The sequence below is a fragment of the Dama dama genome, chromosome 8 (assembly GCF_033118175.1).
Source record: "Dama dama isolate Ldn47 chromosome 8, ASM3311817v1, whole genome shotgun sequence".
In the NCBI taxonomy this organism is placed as follows: domain Eukaryota; kingdom Metazoa; phylum Chordata; class Mammalia; order Artiodactyla; family Cervidae; genus Dama; species Dama dama.
In genome coordinates, this window is record NC_083688.1 from 6,927,689 (window position 1) to 6,947,706 (window position 20,018).

Here is a 20,018-nt window from a genome sequence, read left to right on the forward strand (position 1 = left end):
GGGAGGGCTAAGGAATGGTGTGTATAAAGGTGTGACATACTGAATGAGGCGCTTCCCTGGTGGCTCAGATGGTAAAGGAGACCCCCGGTTCCATCCCTGGGTAGGGAAGATTCCCCTGGAGAAGGAAATGGCAACCCACTCAAGTATTCTTTCATGGACAGGAACCTGGTGGCCTGCAGTCCGTGGGGTTGCAGAGTTGGATACGACTGAGCCATTAACATACACACATACTGAATGAGGAAACCCGGGCAGAGGAAGAAATGCACATGGGGTCCCACAGCCTGGAGAGCCCTGGGCCTGCTGGAGTCCAGCAGGGATGCTGACTGGTCCCCTGGTCCCCGGGGCGCCTAGAGCTGCGCCTGCCTTGGCCCAGAGGGCCTTGTGCCACAAACAGCCCTGGTCACAGAGCCAACAGCCTCAGCAACAACTCTCCAGAGTTCCCTGGTCGGTGCTGAGTAAGTCATTACCACCGATTTCCCCAATTCTCAGGAGGGCAAGCGGGGAGAAAATCCAGAGGCCTGCGTTTTCCTCTCAGAGGAAATGTAAAGATGGCCCCCGCCCCCGCCCCGCCTCTCATGTATACACACATTTGCACCAGAGAACACTGGAATGGTTCTCATTAAACCTTTAATTACATAATCTGTTTTCAACAATCGTGTTCAATGTGGAGATTTCGCAGAGGTGCTGGAGTTGGCGGGTGGCCACCAGAGCCGCTCAGCCCTCACCCCTTCACCAAATGCCCTCTGCCCGCTGAGGGAAAAATTCCTCCAGGCCCCTTTGCCCTACAAAGTCACAGAACGATGGCCCTCAAGAATATGGCAGCAACAAGTTGTGGAGAGTGGCCAGCTGGCAGGTTCCACCCAGAGATGAGACTTGAGGATCAACCCAGGCCATAGAATTGGGTTCCCAAGAGCCCTTTCAACTCCTGGGCCTTTGGGTCCAGGTGGAAGGAGAACTCCAGCTGCCCAAACCTCTCACTCATACTCAGGTCAGGCAGGGAGGGCCTGAAGCCAGGCAGCTCCTGTCCACCTCCTTCCTTCCAGGAGAGACCTATGTACAGAGCTCACAGTGAAGTACCTGCTCCGTTTGATTGCATTCCCATTTCCACATGACCATCCATGATTCATCCACAGGAGTCCCTATTCCCACACCATCCCCAGGGCTTCGGGGAGCAAGTGGCTCACAGTTTACAGGTAGCCTGAGCCACTTTGGAGTTGGTTCTTCTGTTCAGGGCTTGACAGATGAAGGCCCCCGCTTCCAGGAGCTTCTGGAGGTTCACACCCTTTGAGAAACAGGTCAGAGGATGCAGTTAAGTCACAACCTGCCCTCAACACCCAGGGAAACATCCGATTGGACAGAATGATGCTGAGAAAGCGAAGGTGACGACAGCCATGCTCTTGCTCCTCTGACAGCGGGACACTGGATGGCTGTGAGGTGCTGTCCTCCTGGCATGTGGGGTTCCCCTCTGACTACCCTCAGGGCATGGTTTGGGGTGCCGCCACCCCGGAAGGGAGCTAGTAGTTCTGTTCGGTACTCCAGGGTCTGGCACAGGCCAGGCCCACAGTGGTCAAACACTGAGTGTGAAGTCAGGGTCACGAGGCAGAGAAGTAGGGGTAGGAACACCAACTAAAAAGGCCACACCGAAAACCTCTTTATATTAATAACAATAGCTCCTATTTACTGCTGTGTACTATTTGCTTAGCTCTGGGCTACATTTTCTTACTTATCCTATGAGATAAATGCTGTTATTTATTCCTATTTCTTAGGCCCGAAGTGCAGAAGTAGTCTGTCAGCTCACACAGCCTGTGAGTGGCAGGACTAGGTTTTAAACCCAGTCCTGTCTGATCTCCAAGCACAGATGCTATAGTGCTTCCAGCCCTCACTGCGGGCCCTCACTGACTCTGGCAGAGCCCTGTGCGGGGGTAGGGGGGTGTGGAGAGAGCACGCAATTCTATTACCCTCATTTTTTCCAGAGGAGGAAACAAAGGTCCAGAGAGAACTGACTCATTTCAGGCCGTGGCCTTGCCCCTTCCAGGGCTCCTTCCTTGCACCCTGGTGCCGCCTCGGATGGAAGTCTCAAACCCACGCCAAGGGCCTGGCCTTCTTATAGCCCCCATCGACCACACTCTGTTATGTCAGATCATAGGACAGAAAGGCCCGAGTTCTTCGGCACCCTTCCCTCTTAACTGCACCAACACCACAAAATCCCAGAACAAACCCAGCAGCTGTCCTCTGGCTTCAGGCAGCGCTCCGGTCAGTTCAGGGCTGTGACCACCAGGGGGCAGGCGGGCTTACCGTCTGAATGCCCAGGCCGGTCAGCATGTAGACCAGGTCCTCGGTGGCCAAGTTTCCCGACGCCCCCTGTGCATAGGGACAGCCTCCCAGTCCTGCCACGGAAGAGTCCACGACGCTCACTCCCATCTGGAAACAAGGACGGTGGAACACGGCTGTCACTGGGGGGGGGGGTCTGAGCCTACCAAGCCGGCCCCGGGAAACCTCCCTCTCAGTGACTGCCTGAAATTCCACTCAAATTATCCATTGCTTCAGTTTATGGAAATCCCACTGAAAGAAGCTGTTCCTCTTTTTGGTTCCCAAAACAGTGTGTCTTTCATGCTACACTGTTTACTCTGCCAGGAATCTTTTCTCCTTCCTTTCGTGGTTGACTCAACTTCTCCTCAGCCTAAAGCCGCCTCCTCAGACGCCCTTCCTGGTCGCTCACCTACAGTAAGCCCTCCCAGCCGCTGAGGTCTCAGACCCCTGTTTTGCTGTGCTCGTGTCCTGCCCTCTCCCGCGCCCCACGTCAGGCCTCGGACCCCAGGGTCGCTTCTCAGTCGCTCCCGCTTTCCTAGATGACTGTTCCATTTTCTCTCTCCTTAAGCCTCAACGCTGAGAAAATAAGACCCAGAAAGTCATAGAAGCATCTGGCTTAAAGACATGAGCCTCAAGGAGAGAACATGAGATAAAAATGGGTAAAAAAAAAAAGGCGGCCCAGGGTTGCTCTACTAACCTAAACACTATACTAGACTTCCTCCAGCAAGGCAGCCTGTGGTCAGACACCCAGAACTTTCTTTCTAAGGGACTCCTGGGCCATGGGACCCTTGTTCTGGGCCAACCCACAAGAAGCTAACCTCAAGAGGAACGCAATCTGAGGTCATGGTCCAGTCTCTGGGCAAAGAGCATCAGAGTGCTCTCTGGAGTGATCTCTGCCTGCTGCCCCCCCACCCCCGCCACTGGTGCACGCATGCGCACTCACAGCCGTGTATGCCGTGGTGGGGCCAGGGCACCCCAGTCCTCCCGACCCCACCTTAGTCTTGTTTACAAGGCTGCCTGGTCACCTTTCCGCTTCCCTTTTTCAACTGCTCAGCTTCAAGTCCTTCAAGGCGCACTGAAGCCTTCTCTGGGGAATCCTCTCTGCCCACCCCCACCCCCAGCTGGGATGGGGACCGCCCTCAGTCCCCATGGCATTGTCACAGTGCATTAGGATTACCACCTAACTCTCCACTGTCTCTCCTGACAGATGCAGGCACTTTCAGGGCAGGGAGGCATGTCCGTGTCCACCGTGGCCAGCCTGGGGCCTGGCACACAGGTGTGGGCACGCAGTGAAGGCTTGCTAAAAGAATAAATGAAACACAGCTGTCCTGCCACCCTGCCCTTTGGGAAAACGGATGTGTGCCTTTATCCGGGGACATGCCCTGATTACCTGCAGGGCCGTCAAGGTGTTGGCCAGGGCCTGGCCGTAGGTGTCATGGCAGTGGACGGCCAGGGCTGTCACGGGCACCTCATGCAGGACAGCGGACAGCATGTCCTTCATGGCCCCAGGGGTGCCCACGCCGATGGTGTCCCCCAGGGAGATCTCGTAGCAGCCCATGGAGTACAGCTTCTTGGTGACCTGGGGAGACAAGTGGGCTTGGAGAACCCCGATTCCTCAAGCCGGGGTCCCTGGCCTACGCAGAACACCTCCATGTCCAAGGCACCAAGCTCCTCTTGGACCAGAGACTCCCTGCAACTAACTGGGAGTGGGACTGATAATCCTCACTCTGCTCATCAGGAGACAGACATTGAGGAGCAGCGCTGGCCATCTGTGCAGGCCCCAGGCTCTAACCCCTGTGGCTTTCCTCCGAGAGTCTCCAACTCCAGCTGGTCCTTCCCTCACCACCTTCACACACCACCTTCACACACGGCGTCAGACCCGCGGGCGGGAATGAGGAGAATGAGTCCCTTCATGTGGCTCTATCTTTGGTAAGAAGATGTGTGAAGTCAGGGGTCTGAAGTGCTAGTTCTATAAGAGAAGGACCTGGCCATGAAAAATTCAGAAGCCCATCCGTAAACCGCTAAGGTCATGGCAGAACCAGGGCGGGATCTGCTCCACGAGGAGATGCTGCCCTCCGCTGCTCTGGGGAGAGGGGGAGGAAGGATGTGGTGGGGCCGAGGACGGAAACGATACTCGATACTCAACGATGGTCTGGGGGATAAAGGAAACGGTGGGCCCCCTCCTCCACTGCCCACGCAGGCAGAGTGACAAGGAGCCCGTGGCAACCAGTGGGCGGGAGAGGATGCAACAAAGGCTGCAGGCGGCGGAGTGACGTGATGCTGAAGTAATGCCCCAGTCTTGCTGCTCACTGGCTGGGGAACCTTGGCAGCGGACCTCAATTTCCTGAGCTGCAATCTCTGTTCCTGAAAAATGAGGACAAGCCTTTGGGGAGGACTGGGGGAACAGGAGGCTGAGGTCTGGACTGCAGCGGCCACTCTCAGTAAGGAGTGGCTACTGTTAACCATTGCTCACTTCTGGCTGCTAGCTGGTGTGTAGGAAGAGCAGGGGGTCTTTGGAGGCAAACAGACAGGGGCTGAGACTGCTTTCTCCACATGCAACCTGCATGGCAAGTCAATCAGGGTCAGTTTCCTTAACTGTAAAATGGAATAACAATAACTCCAGATGTACAGGGTGATCTGTTTGTTTTGTTTTGGCCGCTCTGTGCTGCATGCAGGATCTTAGTTCCCCAACCAGGGATCGAACTCTGGGCCCGTGGCATTGAGAGCATGGAGCTCTTACCAAGGAATTTCCTGCAGGGTGGCTTTAAGGACAAGATGACACAAGCTCTTGGGCTGCTCGAACTCATTTCCCATCCTATGTTCTTCTCAGTTCAGTTGCTCAATTGTGTCCTGACTCTGTGACCCCTATGGACTGCAAGACGCCAGGCTTCCCTGTCCATCACCAACTCCCTGAGCTTACTCAAACTCATGTCCACTGAGTCAGTGATGCCATCCAACCATCTCATCCTCGGTCGTCCCCTTCTCCTCCTGCCTTCAATCTTTCCCAGCAGAAGGGTCTTTTCCATTGAGTCAGTTCTTTGCATCAGATGGCCAAAGTACTGGAATTCCAGCTTCAGCATCAGTCCTTCCAATGAATAGTCAGGACCGATTTCCTTTAGGATGGACTGGTTGGATCTCCCTGCAGTCCAAGGGACTCTCAAGAGTCTTCTCCAACACCACAGTTCGAAAGCATCAATTCTTTGGTGCTCAGCTTTCTTTATAGTCCAACTCTCACATCCATACATGACGACTGGAAAAACCATAGCTTTGACTAGACCGACTTTTGTCAGCAAAGTAATGTCAATGCTTTTTAATATGCTGTCTAGGTTGGTCATAACTTTGCTTCCAAGGAGCAAGCATATTTTAATTTCTTGGCTGCAGTCACCATCTGCAGTGATTTTGGAGCCCCCAAAAATAAAATCTCTCACTATTTCCGTATCTATTTGCTATGAAGTGATGGGACTGAATGCCATGATCTTAGTTTTCTGAATGTTGAATTTTAAGCCAACTTTTTCACTCCCCTCTTTCACTTTCATCAAGAGGCTCTTTAGTTCATCTTAGCTTTCTGCCATAAAGGTGGTATCAGCTGCCTATCTGAGGTTATTAATATTTTTCCCGGCAATCTTGATTCCAGATTGTGCTTCATCCAGTCTGGCATTTCGCATGATGTACTCTGTATATAAGTTAAATAAGCAGGGTGTCAATATACAGCCTTGATGTACCCCTTTCCCAATTTGGAACCAATCTGTTGTTCCATGTCCAGTTATAACTGTTGCTTCTTGACCTGCATACAGATTTCTCAAGAGGCAGGTCACGTGGTCTGGTATTCCCATCTCTTGAAGAATTTCCCACAGTTTGTGGTGATCTACACAGTCAAAGGCTTTGGCGTAGTCAATAAGACAGAAGTAGGTGTTTTTCTGGAACTCTCTAGCTTTTTCAGTGATCCAACAGATGTTGCCAATTTGATCTCTGGTTCCTCTTCCAGCTTGAACATCTGGAAGTTCACGGTTCATGTACTGTTGAAGCCTGGCTTGCAGAATTTTGAGCATTACTTTACTAGCATGTGAGATGAGCGTAATTGTGTGGTAGTCTGAACATTCTTTGGCATTGCCGTTCTTTGGGATTGGAATAAAAACTGACCTTTTCCAGTCCTGTGGCCACAGCTGATTTTCCCAAATTTGCTGACATATTGAGTGCAGCACTTTCATGGCATCATTTTTAAGGATTTGAAATAGCTCAACTGGAATTCCATCACCTCCACTAGCTTTGTTCGTAGTGATGCTTCCTAAGGCCCACTTCACTTAGCACTCCAGGATGTCTCCCCAAGCACAAGAAGGAAGCCCTCTGCAGAGGATCCTCACCTCAGTCATCACCTTCCACTGGAAACTGAGTCAGAGGCTTCCACTCTGGGGTAGAGGGCAGGGGCTCCAGAGACTCCCTGCCAGGCTAGGAGGTGGCCCCCCACTGGGGTGAGTGCAGGGCTGTGCTCTCAGAGGGTCTCAAGGAAGGAGCTGAGGGAACGAATGAAATCAGTACCCACAGGAAAGGGTGGCGAGAGTAACCTGCACATTCATGGCCCGGCATGGGAGCGAGACCCCCGTGAACCCGCCCCTCCCCTGCCGGACACACACACACACACACACACAGACCTCAGCGACTTTGGCCGGGGAGATCTTCCCTTCGTAGGGACATCCAAGCACACAGGAGACGTACCTGTGGGAAAACAGGAAGGAATGGTGTCAGCGTGCCTGGGCCCTCTGGCTAACAGGGCTGGGGCAGGCTGGCTGTTTGAACATGGCCCTGGTGAGCCCCACCCAAACCTGAGGCCGGCAGGAGGCCGAGGGGCAAAGGCCGATTCCATGCTGGTGAGCCAGACGGTGGCGCCAAACAAAGGCAGTGCCGCTCAGCGCCAGGAGTGGGCAGCGCCGCGCCACGCAGGGAAGGGAAGAAGCCAACAGTTCTGCGGGTGAGGAGGTTGATGATGTCCGGGTCTCAGGAAAGGCAGCCAGAGACCAGCGGCGGGGAAGGAGAAGCTAGAGCAGCCAGCCGACCACACAGGGTGAGGAGAGCAGAACGTGGGCCTGGGTGGGGCTCCCCTCAGGAGAGGACCAAGAGTGGATGACACCGAAGCGGGCACAAGAAGGCTGGGCCGGCCTGAGGCCCAAGGGATCCGAGGCTCCGGTGAGCTGCCAGGGGGCGTGTACACGCGTTTATTCAGCTGGTGTTTACTGAGCTGCCCGCGGTGTGCCAAGCACTGGAGAAGTGCAGAAGGCCGAGAAGGTCCCCACCACTACGGAGCCTAAGGTTTCAAGTGAGGGAGACAGATGATAAATCAGGGATCTAGTAGGGGAAGGAGGTAATCTCAGCAAGTGATATGCCGTGAAGGAGAGACAAGGCAAGTGTGGCAGGAGCACCCAGAGAGGCCGACAGCAGCGAGGACGGCCCGGGAAGACCTCTGTGAGGATGCGGCACTGGAGCTGAGATGGGGGAAGAGGATTGTTCCAGGCAAAGAACCAAGGCAGCGGCCCCAGGATGGAAGCGCTGTTTAGTCGCTCAGTTGTGCCTGACTCTGCGACCCCATGGACTGTAGCCCATGAGGCTCCTCTGTCCATGGGATTCTCCAGGCAAGAATAGTGGAGTGGGTTGTCATTTCCTTCTCCAGGGGATCTTCCCGACCCAGGGATTGAATCTGCAGCTCCTGCACTGTCAGGCAGATTCTTTACCGCTGAGCCACCAGGGAAGTCCAATTTAAGAGTAGGTATATTCAAAACAGACAACAAACGACAGAAAGACTGAGGAGTGGGGAGCAAGGGGCAGAGAGGCACAGCAGGGGGTTGGAGAGCAGGCAGCAGGCCTGAGCATGGGGTCTTGTTGAGCTGTGGTGAGGAGTCTGGATCTTGAGTGTAGACGGCTTCTGAGCCCCCTCATCCCACTGAGGCAGAGGCCCCATTAAAATCTTTTAAAGTCTAACAAACAATGCTGCATATTAAGAGGCAGAATGTTTGCTGGATAAATAATTTCAGACTCAAACAACTCAGTGTATTTTGCCATCTTCATTCTCCTCACTCTCCAATCACTGCTGAACATGGAAAAGCTAAAAGAAATGCTGAGGGAAAAAAAAAAAAAAAGAAATGCTGAGGAAAGAGCACAGACTTGGGAGTCAGGCAGACCTGACACGTCCTTGCTTTCCCATCCATCCATCCGCTCATCAGTTTCTGAGCACCTACTATGTGCTAGGCCCAGAGCTGGGAGACAGCACACACCAGGGACTGACGGAGATGTGGGCTCTGCCTTCATAGAGCACAGAGTCCAGTGGGAGGCGGGAGGCAGCAGAGAATGTAGCAAGTGGGTAAGTGCTATGTCAGAGTATGTCCAGGGGACTCTGGAAGCCCAGAGGAGGGGCACCATCTCCACCTGAGGGAAGAGAAGCAAGCTCTTGCAGAAACTGGTAGCAGGAGAGGACCTGAAGATGAGCAGGAATGAGCCCTGGCAAGTTGGATGTAGAAGGAGGGTGCTCTGAGTCTACGGAAAGCATGTGCAAAGGCCCAGGGGCAGGAGAGAACTGGCCCATGTGACAAACGGAAAGAAGTTCCCACTGGCTGAATGCAGTGTGCAGAGGAAACGGGGCCAGAGGGGAGACATAAGCTGCAGAGAGTGGCAGGGGCTGAACTGCGTAGGGGCCTGTAAACCGGCTGAAAACTCTGCACTGACAGACTTTTAAGCGGGCAGTGATGTGATCGGATGCGCATTCTGGCTGCAGTTAGTTGTGACCTTACAGCAGACTCTTCATCCTTCTGGAGCCTCAGTTTCGTTGTCTGGAAGCGGGGAGAGTGCCCTCCGCACTGGGTGACTGAGACGCTACCATCAGGTAATACCTGGACAATGCCTGGCACTACTGCCATTAAAGATGTGATGCTGGAGACACCTCAGAGGCCGAGGGGATTCCTCGGGGATGTGTGACGAGCTGGTGGTGGAGCCAGGGTTACGCTGACCTCCACAAGCCCTGTTTAGGACCTCGTCCTGCTAGATTCATGGGATGAAAGGATTAAAAAATCAGGTTTGGAGAAAGCACTTGCCAGGATTTCTTCTGACCCCGTTTACTTGGGAAAAGACATCTGGGTGTGGAGCTCTGGCTCCCTGCACCCAGGATAAGGAGCCTGTGAGGGAGGTCGCTGGAGTCAGAGGCTGGCCCTGTTCCAGAATGCTCTGAGGAAAGGAGAGGCAGCACCAGTGTGGCCAGACTCACCCCCGCACAGAGACACTGGCTGCCCGAGCTGCCTTCAAGATTTCGTCAAACCGCTGCAAACTCTCATCTATGGAGCAGTTGATGTTCTTCTTGGTGAAGAGCTCAGAGGCGGCTCCAAAGATGGCCACTTCCTTGGCTCCGGCAGCAACCTGCCAACAGCCAGGTGAATTCCTTTCAGCATTTTTCTCTTGAAGGAAGACCCACCCAGAGTGAATTTTATGATATATGAGTACTACTGTAAGTTGAATTGTGTCCCTCTAACCGCCAGTACTATCCTGGAAAAGGTCAATCCTCAACCCAACTCCCAAAAAGGGTAGTACTAAAAGATTGTGTTAACCACTGGACAATTGCACTCATTTCCCATTCGAGGAAGGTCATGCTTAAAGTCTTAAGATAGGCGGGAGAAACATCAATAACGTCAGATATGCGGGTGATACCACTCTAATGACAGAAAGCGAAAAGGAACTAAAGAGCCTCTTGATGAGCATGAAGGAGAGTGAAAGAGCCAGCCTAAAACTAAATTAAAAAAAAAAAATTAAGATCACGGCATCCAGCCCCATTACTGCATGGCAAATAGAAGGGGAAAGGTGGAAGTAGTGACAGGTTTCCTCATCTGGGGCTCTAAAATCACTGCAGATAGTGACTGCAGCCATGAAGTCAGAAGACGCTTGTTTCTTGGTAGGAAAGCTATGACAGACCTAGACAGTGTGTTCAAAAGCAGAGACATTATTCTGTCAACAGAGGTCCGTATAGTCAAGGCTATGGTCTTCCCAGTGGTCATGTACAGTTGTGAGAGCTGAACTGTAAAGAAAACAGAGCGCCAAAGAATTGCTGCATTCAAACTGTGGTGCTGGCGAAGACTCCTGAAAGTCCCTTGAACAGCAAGGAGATCAAACCAGTCAATCTTAAGGGAGATCAACCCTGAATATTCACTGGAAGGACTGATGCGGAAGCTAAAGCTCCAGGATTTTGGTCATTTGATTCGAACAGTGGACTCATTGGGAAAGTCCCTGATGCTGGGAAAGACTGAGGGCAGAAGGAGAAGAGGGCGTCAGAGGATGAGATGGCTGGACTGCATCACTGGTGCAATGGACATGAACTTGGACAAACTTCAGGAGATGGTGATGGACAGGGAGGCCTGGTGTGCTGCAGTCCATGGGGTCACAAAGAGTCGGACACGACAGGGTGACTGAACAACAGCAACCCCCAGAACCTCAGAATGTGACCCTGTCGGACAGTACGATCACTGCAGATAGATGCACAGAGTTAAGATGAAGTCACACTGGTCTCCACTCTGTAATAAGAAGGCGCCCGTGTGAAGACAGAGGAAAGGCCGGCAAAGGTAGCGGTGGATACTGAAGTGATGTGCCCAAAGGCTGAGGAACAGAGGACTGCTCATCATCACCGGAAACTAGCAGAGAGGCAGGGAAAGATGCCCTCTCAGGGCCCTCGGAAGGAACCTACCACCACCTAGTGTAGACTTCCGGCCTGCTGATTGGGAGAGAGAACATTTCTGTTCTCTTTCACCTCTTTCAACGAGTTTTTGGTATTGTGTAATGGCAGCCGTAGGAAATTAATACAGTGAATCATATCCCAATAACAAAGAAACCTTGGCCTTCCCCCAAGGACCAACACTGCTGCTGCCGGCACCACCCCGGAAGTCACTTTTGGCCTAAATTCAGAATCAACATCTCCAAAGAAATTCTCATCTGAAATGATAAAAAAGTTGGTAGATACTAGCAACTACCTCTAAATCTTGTGGACAGCTTGCTTACCTCTAAAGAGATGGACTATAGGAACAAGAGTGAACACTTATTAAGCACTCAACTTCTACCAGGCTCTTGCTAAGCAATTTATGTGCATCCTGTCCTCTGAAATCCTCACAATGGTTAATGGTAGTACCTACCATTAACCTTATTTCATGGGCAGAACCTGAGGCTCAAAGAGGTTTAGCAGCTTGTCAAATCAGAGAGCTGAGAGTGGCGGGGCCAGGACTGCCCCCGGGTCTGTCTGACGGTGCCCACCACTGCTGGAGACAAGTCGTTCAGACAGAATCCTGGACAGAGACTGAGGCCCAGGGACAAGACAGGGGCCCATGCCATCCAACTCATTTCGGGGGCACTCCCCAACCAAAAATGAGTCTCTTACCGCTGCCTGGAAGCCTTTGAAGTTTGGGGTCAGGACTGGGTAGTTGATGCCAGGAAATTTCTGGATGCCTTTCAAGACTTCAGCATGGTCAGCCATCTGGGAGCCAAAGGAGACATTGCCAACTCACCACCAAGGCAGCAGAGAGCTCGGGTAGAGAAAGCCTTTTTAACACAAAAGCTCTGTTCTCCAGGATCCTTGGAGAAAAGAGGCATTTTGTAGAGCTGAGTCTCCCCAAAGCTTTCACTACTTGTTTGACAGCTGATGAGCCAGAAGGCTTCCGCACGGGTGAGAACCCCAGTTTCTCCATGTGGCTAACACTGTCGACTCTACACGAGCAGCACCAGCAGCAATGATACTTCTAGCCACTCGTTGAGAACATGCTCCAAGCCCAACCCTGGGCTCAGCTCTCTATCACCTAACACTCAGCTGGACCAGGATCTTTCTTCCCACTTGACTGTCTCTGTGATGCAGGAGTTGCTCGTCTTCCCCTTTCGACAAACACAGAAGCCACATCTCTAGACGGGCCTAGAGATTCTAGACTTCTAGAGTCAGAGACGTCACCATGAACCTCGGCTTCACCTTGCCTCACCAGGCAAGGCGGGGCACAGCCAAGACCGAGTCTTCCTCCCAAGTCGCCCTCCTTTGCTGCACATGTTACGTGAAGCGCTGAGAGCTCACAAAAGCGGAGACCTGGAAACCTACATTCCTGACTTCCACTTACTTCCAATGCATCTGAGATAGGCCTGCAGGCTGGGGCTCACCTGGGGAACCCATTTGGGAGATACGAAGCTGGTGGCTTCTACGACAGGGAGTCCTGCTTCAGAAAGCATGTCTATTAGCTTGATTTTCACTGGAGTAGGTACAATATTCTGTAATGCAGAGAGAAAACACCAGAAAAAGATAGGCTGGCCCAGTCAGTCATGAAATGGTCTCAGAATGCAGTCAGTTCAAAGCTTTTTCTACAGCACCCACTTCACTATCTCAACCTTCAGACACTAACCTGAATTCACATGTAATTCTGCCAATAGGTGCAGTACAGGCTTGTCTTCCAGTTCTAGAGACAGCATTTTGCAGTGGAAGCAGTTTCTCACTTGAAAAGGAGTTAATACTTACAATGGAAACAATATTTGCCTGTCATATGGGCTTTTAAACTAAAGCTTTGTTACTTTATGACCCCATCAAAACCAAATTGAGACCAATGAGCCATGGCCTGAAAGGGCAGAGATGACTAACTCTCTGGGTCCTGTGAGATGTGGCCTCCACCGGGCCACACCTGCCTCCTTCCGTCTCTCAGCTGGCACAGGGTCTCATTCTCCCATGCGCCACTACTTCCTTTCCCTCCCACGCCATGTCTAGCTGCTCACCAGACTCTGTGGATTTCTATTTCCAAATCTTCCATCATTATCCCATGTAGATTACGCCACGGTCTTCCTCTACCAATTCATCCCACACAGGAATCCTTCTAAAACACAGTCTCCATTATCTCACTCTCCTGCTCAAAAGCTTCCCCTGGCGGCCTAGTACTCACAAGATTGGGTCCAAAATCCTAAAACCCCCAAGTCCTTCTCACCAGGTGCCTCCATCCCCAATTTCTCTCCCGCTGCTTTAATTTAATCCATTCCACAAGTAACTTTTGAGAGCTCACCCTGTTCCAAGGAATGTGCTAGGAGCTACAGATACAGTGGTGAGCAGAACAGACATAATCCTGCCCTCAGAGAGCTTACAACTTACTTTTACAACAAACATTCACTATTAAAGGTAGGCTAAGCATGCTTTAAAATTTTTTTTAAGGGTTTTTTTTTTTAATTAAAAAATAATTAACACATGATTATTTCAGAAAAACACACCAAAAATAAAAGAAAACCACCCTAACACCTGCCAGAGATAACACTCTTAATACCCCGTATACGTAACTTTTTAGATCTGTGCAGTCCAGTACATTAGACATGAGCCATATGTGGTTATTTAAATGTAAACTAACTGAAACTACATTTTAAAAATTCAGTTCCCCAGCCATACAAGCCACAATTCAAGTGCTTGACAGCCACATGTATCTAGTGGCTACTGTATGGGACAGCTCAAGTCTACAACATTTCCATCTTCATAGAAAGTTCTATCACACAGCACTGTTCTAAGATCCTTTTCTCGGAAGATGCTTCCACACATACACAAACTTTTTTGTTTATATATAAGATTAAATGTATATTAATATATATTAATGTATATTTATATATATTATATATATACACACACACAGTATTTTATAATCTGCTTATATCACTTAATATACTCCTATATCATTAACAGCTTCACAGTATTCCATTTTATGAAGTCATTAATGTATTTGATCTAATTTTCCTCATACTGAACACACTGGTTATTTGCAACCGTCCTGCTGTTACACCAGGGTTGTAATGGACATCCCCAAGTTAAATCTTTGCATGTGACCTTCACACCTTCCTTCGGACAAACCCCCTGATGGGTCATTGCTGGATCAGGCACGCCCTCACCTCTCCGCCACACTCCTGCGGCGCGCACCGTCCGCCCCGCCCCACAGGGCCTTGAGGTGGACCCAGGCTCACAACACCTGGGGCTGAACAATCGCAGCTGCCCGCCTGGCCTCCCCGACGGGCCCAAAGTCGGTACGGCTCTGTACCCACGACATGGAGCTCTCAATACCTGTAAAAACTCTTTTGGTTGATTTCCATCTTTACCTTTTCATTTTGTAGTCCGTCTCGAGGACCAACTTCGACAATTTTCACTCGCTTTGGGAAAGTACCCACAGATGAGGTGCTGACCTTTGGTTTAAAAGAGGAAACAAAAAGTAACAGGAAGAGAGTGTCACAGTTCTCCAGGGGGACAAATCAGAAAGAATGTATCCATCCTCTCATTGATACTGAGACTAGAAGCAATATTTCTCAACCTTTAATGCGTATTTGCCCTGTTTTAGAATCAAGAACAAAAAGAATAGTTCGCTTAGGAACAGAGTAAGAGATTCACGCTCCCCGTACAGGACCATTTCCAACCACCTGACAGCTGAGCATTTGGACTGTTCTTTAAACAAACCTATTTGTACCTCTCAAACTTAGAAGTCCCAAACAGAACTGTTTGATTTCTCCTAAAGCCCAGTTTGACTGGAACCTTCCCAGGTGGTGCTGAACCCTCCCTCCAGCCAGCGCTGGAGACCCAAAAGACGTGGGTTCGATTCCTAGGTCAGGAAAATCTGCTGGAGAAGGAAATGGCAACCCACTCCAGTATTCTTGCCTGGAGAATCCCATGGACAGAGGAGTCTGGTGAGCTACAGTCCATGGGGTCGCACAGAGTTGGCCACGACTGAAGTGACTTAGCGCACACACCCGGGGCATAGATGCCCCAGAGGAGGACAATTACTAAGTGTGGAGAGCAGCAGTCTTGGCCTTTGTGGGCTGGCAGGCATGGAAGAGGCTCTGTTCTGTTATGATCGCAGGGTGGGTGGTGACAAGGGGAGTGAGTCTGAGAGGAGACGAAACCTTCAGCAATTGAAGATATTAAAAAAACGGCCTGGAGTCTCCTCTGTATAAAGTCTGCCCTATATAAAGTCTTCTATAGAAAATCCTCCCCTCCTCACCACCAAGTAATACAAGGTTTTTTTCTCCCTTTCCTCTGTTGTTCTTAGTACTACTTATTACTGTTTAAATTAATTTCATTTCACCAGATTTAACCTGGATAAACATACCGCAGTAGGGAAGGGGACGGGGTACTGGCAATCTACTTGGTGGTGGTGGTTTAGTCGCTAAGTCGTGTCTGAACTCTTGGACCCCATGGACTGTAGCCCGCCTGGCTTCTCAGTCCATGGGATTCTTCAGGCAAGAATACTGGAGTGGGTTGCCATTTCCTTCTCCAGAGGATCTTCCTGACCCAGGAATTGAACCCGGGTCTCCTGCATTGCAGGCAGATTCTTTACTGAATGAGCTATGAGGGAATACCCTAGCAATCTGCTAAGGATCCCCATTCCTGAAACCTTTAAGGAAGGAAATATTCCTGGCTATCAATCAGCCGGAACTTAACTTGTCCAAACTGGCCTTGGTTTTAGCCAGCAAAGCTTCCTAGAGACTAGGGTGACGAGCCACTGAATTTCATGAAGTCAACAGACTAGGTTGGAAGGTCCTTGCAAACTGAATCTCCCTCCAGTAGGGATGTTCAGCCTCTGCTGGTACATTACCCTAAAAGGATCCCAAAGGAATGTAAGCTCCAAGAGGCAGGAACTCTGTTTTATTAACTGTTATATTTCCCTGAGTCCCTGAGACCTAATAGGGACTCAATAAATAACTGGTAAATGTTGAAAGAATGTTAAGCTTGTTTCAAGTTCCTTTTATGAGAACAGAATCAACTTGATTCTATAACACACTTCATCATAAGAACTCTTCATATACTAACAACAAAACAACATTTATGAAGCATTTACTATTTTCTAGGCACATAAAAGAGCCTTTTACATATTAACCCGTATCATCCTCTCAACACCTTATTAGGTAGGAACTATTAAAAGTCGCCATTTTACTATGAGAGATATGAAGTTCAAGAAGATTAAGTAATTTTCCCAAGGTCAGATGGTTAGCTAGTTACTGAGCCCATATCTGAGCCCAGCAGTGTGGATCTAGAGTGCACACTCTTAACCCCTAGGCCACATTATCTCTGCCACCCTGGTCCCCCCAGTTTTCTCTTGCCTGGGTTAAGTGTTAGTTGTTCAGTCGTGTCCGACCCTTTGCGACCCCATGGACTGCAGCCCACCAGGCTCCTCTGTCCATGGAATTCTCCAGGCAAGAATAGTGGAGTGGGTTGCTCTCCAGGTGATTTTCCCGACCCAGGGATCAAACCCAGGTCTTCCACATTGCAGGCAGATTTTTTACAGTTTGAGCTACCCTAAGTTGCCTGGGTCAAACACCTACTTAATTCCCTTTGTACAGTTCCGCATAGAAATAATCCCCTCTAACCACACAAATCCTGAGCCACAGCCTCCTGAGCTATGGTACATATATCAACAGCTAATACTGACGAAAGTCCAGTGCCAACTTACAGCCATCAGCACCTCATTTAGTCCCTATGTGATGCGGGACTATCATATGTCACTCTCCCAAATCCATAGAGGAAGAAATGACCTCAGAAAGACCCCAAATCACACAGCTAGGAAGTGAGGAAGTTTGGACTTAACTATCCGGTTCTGACATCAAATCTATGCTAGTAACCCCATGGAATGCCTATCACTACCATCTCATTGTAACAGGAATTTTTTCAAAGAACACTGACATTCACCATCTCATTTAATTTTCTTAACCTCTCAAGTTGGATTGCACAGATTTATTTGTAATGACCGATTGGTAGGGGAGGGTGGTCTAGTAGACACTGAAGTGGCTTTTTGAGAGCTCCCTACCCGCTTCCCCACTGCCAAGACAATTTAATTTTTACCATTACACAGGTTTAACTCCTTCTAAACTCTAAGGCAACAAATGACCTATCACTTACTAAAAGCTAGAAGAATGTCAAATGCTTTAGTTCCATTTTCCTTAACCTCCAAACCAACCCTGAGGATTTTTTTTTTTTTTTTCATGTTAAAGGTCAATATTACTGGAATTTAGAGATTTGTCACTCAACCTAAAAAGTAGCTTCAGAACCGCTGGGGCATTACAGCTTGAGCCTTAACCAACACAATGTATTCAACTCTTTACCCAATTAGGTCTCCAACACTTTCCCTCCACTAACTGAGCTTGGAAGAGAAGGGGGGAACATCAGGATCGAACTGGCCCAAAGTACAATTCCAAGGGAATCACATCCAGCAACACGCGATCCAAGTCCTGCTCGGCTTGCTGGAACGGCTCCCCAAGCGTCCCCAAACGCAACAAGAACTAGAAATGGTGACGGACAGAGGGGGATGGCCTGATTTTTTCCACTCGAGCTGGCAGGGTATTCTTGAGTATTCATGACTTTCATTAAGGAGGAACTTGAAGAAGTCTGAAGCTCTATGATAGAGAGAAAGATGCCAGGGTCACCAAGAAGAACCCTAGCCAGGGAAGCAGGACGCCTGGGATGGCGTTCCAAGTCTCCACGACCCGGGAGAGTCGCTCCCCATCTCTGGGCGTTAGTTTCCCATGCCTTTGAAGGGGTGTGGGCGGGTCAGAGAGTGGAGTGTCCAAAACTTCAAAGACCTCCCAACTCCGGCCTAAAGAGCCGTCCAGCTTCGCCTCTCAGAGAAATGGTATTGATTTTTTTTTTTTTTTTTTAATCTTTTGGTTGCGCAGAACTGCCCGTGGGATCTCAGTTCCCCTACCAGCGATCAAACCCCTGCACCCTCCATCGGCAGCGCAGTCTTAACCCGCTAGACCACCAGGGAAAAGTCCCAGGCTCTGGCTCTCCGGGAGCAGCCGCTAGGGGCCAAGTCCTAGACCCTTGACACCCCTCACGGTGTCGTCAAGACCGCCCCTGGGCGTGCCGGGGCACTTACAGCCCGGAGGGTCGCCAAGCCCACCAGCCTCCGCGGGAGCGCCTTCCTCACTGTCGCCATCTCCGCCCAGCTTCCACTGCGGCCGCTTCAGCGGAGTCCCACGTGACCACAGACGGCCCGGCTGGCATGGCCCCGCCCACGGGGCGGGGCCTCTGGAGCTCCGCGGTGACGCCGCGTGCTGGCCCCGCCCCCAGCCTGTCCCAGTTTTCTGTTCCTTCTCGGCAGTTTCCTTAGCCGTCATTTCTGAGCGCGAGGGAGAAGTGAAGACTATAAAGATGAACAAAAATTAACCACAGTCTCTGACTTAATGAGTTTTTGTAGTCTGGGAGGTGTGGAAAGACAGATGTGAACAATCACACGCACAGCTGTAGAATTACCTTCTGAAATAATGAGACCAAGCATTACTATTTTGCCACTCGCTGTTCTGAGTTATTTGCATGTATTAACTCATTCATCATGATCTTTAGGACTTAAATGCAGGCGGGCGCAGGCGGTCGACTCCGAAGAGAGAAGCATTCTTTGATTACATACCTTGAAGAATAAATAAACTTTACCTAGGTAAAGCGGATACAGGAAAAGCTTTTCAGACAGAGCACGGTGTATTCAAAGGCCCCGAGGCAAAGAAATTGAATGCTTATGAGCGCCGTTTTTCAAAATAATATCAATTTAGTGGGTACTTTTTAAAAGAAACAGAAAATATCAGAGTGCCTTGTATAAGCAGGAAAGCTAAGTAATGCTTTACAAAGCTTCTGTTTTTTATTACAAAACAAACTGGGTTGCACTGTAAAATACATTTCTTACTGTACGCTGCAATTAGAAATGTTTGAAAACATTGTTTTAGAAAGATGAAAGAAGGCCAGAATGACTAGAGAGCAGGCAGAGAGAACAGGTCTTCTTACTCAGATGGGAGATATTGGCAGGGACTATACCACTGGGCTTTGGCGAAGTCCTTAATAACAGCTATCTTAATAGCAACGCATTGGAAGTATTTTAAGCAGGAGGATACACATTGTGCAAATAGGCACTGAGGCTACTGGGTGGGTAAGTACGTTCACTGACTGGCATTCTTGGGAGAGGCGGGGAAGTCACTGTCCTTGTTTTCAAGGGACTCAGATTTTAGCTAGGAGAAAACAAGACTTGGTAAGTGTTTTGTTATGCTTCCACAGCCCCCCAAATGTCCTCCATCATAGCAGTTAGAGAACTGACAGAATCCTCAAGCCTACAGCTAGAGGGCTGAAAGTGAAAAGTGTTAGTTACTCAGTCCTGTCTGAGTCTTTTCAACCCCAAGGACTGTAGCCTGCCAGGCTCTTCTATCCATGGAATTCTCCAGTCAAGAATACTGGAGAATTTCCTTCTCCAGGAATCCATTTCCTTCTCCAGGGGATCTTCCCCACCCAGGGATCAAACCTGGGTCTCCTGCATTGCAGGCAGATTCTTTACTGTCTGAGACCCCAAAGTACTAGATGGCATTTAGTATATGTGCTGCCGAAGCGAGCACACTAGATGGCATTTAAAATAAATATGATTTTCAAGACCTGTACACTGGAAACTGCAAACCATTGCTGAAATTAAAGAAGACATAAATAAATGAAAAGATATCTGTGTTCATGAATTGGAAGATTTAATATTGTTAAGGTGTTAATACTACCCAAAGGTGATCCACAGATTCACTGCAATCCCTATTTAAATCCCAGTGATGATTTTGGCAGAAATAGAAAAGAAAAATCCTACAATTCATAATCTCCTTGGACAGCAAGGAGATCAAACCAGTCCATCCTAAAGGAAATTAACACTGAATATTCATTGGAAGGATTAATGCTGAAGCTGAAGCTCCAA

At 49.7% G+C, this 20,018-nt stretch overlaps 1 protein-coding gene across 3 annotated transcripts; it reads right to left on the reverse strand.

Annotated features, from left to right (window-relative positions):
* Positions 1-609: 609 nt before the first annotated feature.
* HMGCL (3-hydroxy-3-methylglutaryl-CoA lyase) lies at positions 610-18,289 on the reverse strand. Of its 3 annotated transcripts, XM_061148183.1 has the most exons (10): positions 18,183-18,212; positions 14,419-14,502; positions 12,705-12,794; positions 12,466-12,573; positions 11,705-11,800; positions 9,557-9,705; positions 6,960-7,023; positions 3,701-3,889; positions 2,296-2,421; positions 610-1,282 (listed from the first exon to the last, which is right to left on the reverse strand). In XM_061148183.1, exons 4-10 carry the CDS (start codon positions 12,532-12,534, stop codon positions 1,181-1,183), a joined length of 795 nt encoding a protein of 264 aa, XP_061004166.1. In that variant the 5' UTR covers positions 12,535-12,573; positions 12,705-12,794; positions 14,419-14,502; positions 18,183-18,212; the 3' UTR covers positions 610-1,180. The 3 variants fall into 3 exon arrangements, with proteins under 3 accessions (XP_061004166.1, XP_061004164.1, XP_061004165.1); XM_061148181.1 differs by lacking the exon at positions 12,705-12,794 and having other exon boundaries at positions 18,183-18,289; XM_061148182.1 differs by lacking the exons at positions 12,466-12,573; positions 12,705-12,794 and having other exon boundaries at positions 18,183-18,289.
* Positions 18,290-20,018: the final 1,729 nt, after the last annotated feature.